Source organism: Gavialis gangeticus, unplaced genomic scaffold (genome assembly GCF_001723915.1).
Source record: "Gavialis gangeticus isolate Ggan-Ray unplaced genomic scaffold, GavGan_comp1, whole genome shotgun sequence".
Lineage (NCBI taxonomy): Eukaryota > Metazoa > Chordata > Crocodylia > Gavialidae > Gavialis > Gavialis gangeticus.
In genome coordinates, this window is record NW_017729025.1 from 78,072,502 (window position 1) to 78,076,297 (window position 3,796).

Sequence of the window (3,796 nt, forward strand, 5' to 3'; positions counted from 1 at the left end):
ACAGCATAAATTAGCTCAATTTTAAACCTAGTCTAAATTCCACAAGGAGCAAGAACATAGGTAAAGATGTGTTATGATAAATAAGTTATTTATTAAATTTCCCAAGTACTGCTATTCTATTCAACTGTGAGCACTCCCAAGGACATTAAAAACATCTAAAAGGATTTGGTTAGGACTGAGTTCTATTCCCTGTCAAACTAGTCATCATTAAATCCATCTGCAACATGATGCCCTTAAAAATTACAAATCATAAATCATATTAGAAGAGGGATACCTTTAATTGTGCCAGCCATGGTTAGACTTCCTTTAAACATCAACATACATGTAAGCATGTACAATTACTATTTGTTAATATATTTTAAGACTGCCTATAAAAACTTAAGAACATAATACTGTTTGGGCAGTATTTATTCTACCAGGTTTTATATCAGTTGCCTATGGCTTTACTACAGAAAAAGACACTGTTAGAGCACTCCCTCTGGGTTTTCCTCACTCTCAGACATTTGTCAGTACAGGACCCAACTACTCTGATCATGGTACATGTGCACAGTTTTATTTATTTTTTTACAACTAAAATTAAAAATAAGGGAGTGTTTGGTACCTCTAATAAAAAAAAACAAAAAAAAAAGCTAATCAAGCACATTTACAATTACAGCGTTTTAAAGGCAAGCAAAGAATGAGACCAAGCAAGCCAAAGCTCTCTTTTAACTCATTTTCACACAAAGGCAAGTTCTTCACCAACTTTAGGATGCACTGTATTTTTTTTTATTATTGCTGAGGGGTCTCCCATGAGTGCAATTTTTTTCTCAGCATATTAAGACCTAATAACATGATCATTTATATGCTACTTAAATATTTAAAGCAAAAAGTAAGACTTTCATCAGACAAATGACTTTAACTGTGCAAAGAGCAAAGAACTCAATCACTAGATTAACACTTTACTGTGAAGTTATTAAATATTAATTATTTATTAGTTATTTGAAAGTATGGCTATGTTTATCCTGCTCTAATGCCTTTCCTTATTTATGCAACAAAGAGCAAAACAATTCTCTTGCTAGCTGAGATGATGACATTTAAAATCTATATTGCATCTTTGGCTTCATCCAATTATTGGTAAGGCTCTCTCATTAACCACCAGCTTGCAACTGCAGCTGGTAACCATCCATCCCTAGAGATGTCTGTCTCATATGTAATGTCTCTGAAAACAAGCCTATCTTGAGACCTGCACTTTTTCTGCTCATTTTCTCCATTTCTAAAAGTGCAAAATAATTAATTTACTGTGCCTGCAATTCTAATTGTTCTGGTTGGAAACTAAATCTGCTAAATGTAGGTAAAATCCCAAATCAGCAGTAAATACCTTTGTGTGCTACTTGTATACATACCATAGGGTTCATTAGAAAGTCTGTCCATCCCCAAGACTCTCTCTTTATGAAGTAAGAAGGGGGGCCAGAAGATTTCATCTGAAGTGGATATGGCAGCCGGACAACTTCAGAGGTTTTGATGTAATTTACATATCTTGCTCTAATGAAGGAAATTTAAGTAATTTTGAAAGCACTTTTTTGTTTCAAGTTTGACATGCATTTCCATTAAATACTGGAATGATGCAATTGCCTTTAATAAAAAGTATGATGCCTAAAAAGGTTGTAGTGTTAAGTTTTCTAACTTTGGTGAGAAAAAAACCCTTGAACTGATACGAGTTATTTCATTACGACAATATTATGAATAATAAGCACAAAGAATCAGTTACTGCAATTTTTAATTTGAGATGTCAATCTTTTAAGGGACAGAAAAGCAAGCAATGCAATTGGCAAATATTGAATAATAGCACACTGTCACATATTTGTCTATAGCAAAACACTACTATAGCTCAAAAAAAAGATAAAAGGTAGCATTGCCGCAGATGAGAAGAGCTTTGGAAATCAGGAGCAAACAAATAGAAGAGAGGCTGTTAGAGTATTTCATATTTGAGAGAAAAGGTTAGCCCTTCATTCTCCATACTAAACACAGCAGCCCGCTCCTTCTGTGGAAAAAGAAAGGCCATTTTCCAATCAACTACTTGGGAAGAGAATGTGAACAAAGCAGCAAAGACAGATTTAAGAGAGTTGTCTCTCACCTGCTCACAATGCAAGACAGAAAAGGACTATAAACTGCAACAGGAAAAAAATTCTAAAGCTTTTTTAAAAGATGAAGGAGAATTTAGGGGCAGATTCTGTTTCAAGCTGACAACTGTCAACCCAAGAAGTCAGCCTGCTGGAAGGAAGGAAATAAACAACACTTCTAATTCTTCTAAGTTAAAATTTTGCTAATAAAATGAAAAAATATCACCCCCATCCGAATTACAGTGTGCTTAAGCAACACTGAATCTGGCTGGTAGTACAGTTATTAATTCGGTTCAGTAAATTAATGCAGAAACAATCAGGGATGCTCACCTCATTTTGCCTTTTGAAGTGATGTCGACTCGAACTGGTTCAAATTTATAAGCTGGGGATATTACCTCGACTACATAAGATCCAGAAGGTATATCATGAACCACAAAACTTCCATCTGTCCTGGGAAAATAAAAATCCACCATACTTCAATATACTATATCATACCAGGGATATAAAATAAATAAATACATACATACATACATAAATAAATACTAAAAGTTACAAGATTTCTACTATAAAGCAATTAAGTATGAGTGATCAGGAGGAGAATCTAAACTGGAGTGCTTTCACAAAAACCTACTATATCCAGTAACAATCACTCAAGATCATGAACATAAGCCAGATTTATCATAACATGCATTCAAATCCTAACAGGATTTGACTCAAACTTTTATTCTGCCCACCAAAGTACAGAGTGTAGGTATAAAGATATATATTGTGTTTGGTATTTCTGCCAGCACTAAATAACTGAGGTCTTATATTTCTGCAACTCTTAAAGTTAAGCTGCCACAGGAAAAACTTGGGTTTATGCATATTTTGCTTCATTATGGAGAGCAAGAGGTTTTTAAGTGAAGAAAAATAATTCAGATTTTGTCTATGCAGGAAACCTGTATGATATCATGCCAAAATGAAATGATGAAAATTGAATGATGGAAGGGTCAGTGATTTTTTTAGTCAGATTGGAAATAGTGAATACTCAATGAATATTTTAGATTAAAAGATTACACAATCCTTCCCCTCCAATTAAAGTGTGAACACTCACAGGTCTCCTACAGACACTCACAAAGATCCCCCAGGAAAATCAGAGTTAATGCTCCTGGTCACCGTAAAAGTAATAAATAGGCGAAATGTCTCCCTCCTCCTTCCGAAGGCTCTCTCAGATGCTCTTAAAACTTCACAAGGAAGCAAAAATGCAGAGAGTTAGTATGTTTAAGAAATGCATTCCAGTGAAGTAAAGCCTACAACACTTTATAACAGGGTTTGCCCTTGAGTTTTTAGCCTGTTTTCTCCCCAATTGATGTACAAATTATTTTTTCCCCACATAGAGATGACAGCCTTTAAGTGATATATGGATACAGATTGTTTCTGTATCCTTTAACTACCTAAAGACATTTTGTTGTGTATCCACCATTTCCCCCCCCCCAAACAAATGGAGTGCAGAACACATTCCACTAGCATCTGGACTGTGCAGGATTCTTTTGGTACAATTTTAGCTGAGTTTTTAAAAAAAAAAAAATAGAAGATTCAAGGAAAGTTGTTTGCTCAAATATTAGTGTTTTTGTCCAATTCTGGCAACTGACTTCATCACTAATCTGTGTAAACTAGGCTTAAGTTTATGAAAGGTTATATGAAAGTTCAAGAGCCTG

General features: G+C 34.6%; 1 protein-coding gene across 1 annotated transcript in view; it reads right to left on the bottom strand.

Annotated features, from left to right (window-relative positions):
* Nucleotides 1-3,796, bottom strand: part of EMC7 (ER membrane protein complex subunit 7) — a 20,502-nt gene that overhangs the window by 9,493 nt on the left and 7,213 nt on the right. Inside the window, exons 2-3 of the mRNA XM_019518970.1 lie at nt 2,430-2,549; nt 1,383-1,521 (exon numbers count right to left, since the gene is read on the bottom strand). Coding sequence (XP_019374515.1) covers nt 1,383-1,521; nt 2,430-2,549 — 259 coding nt within the window. The remainder of the gene's footprint in view (nt 1-1,382; nt 1,522-2,429; nt 2,550-3,796) is intronic.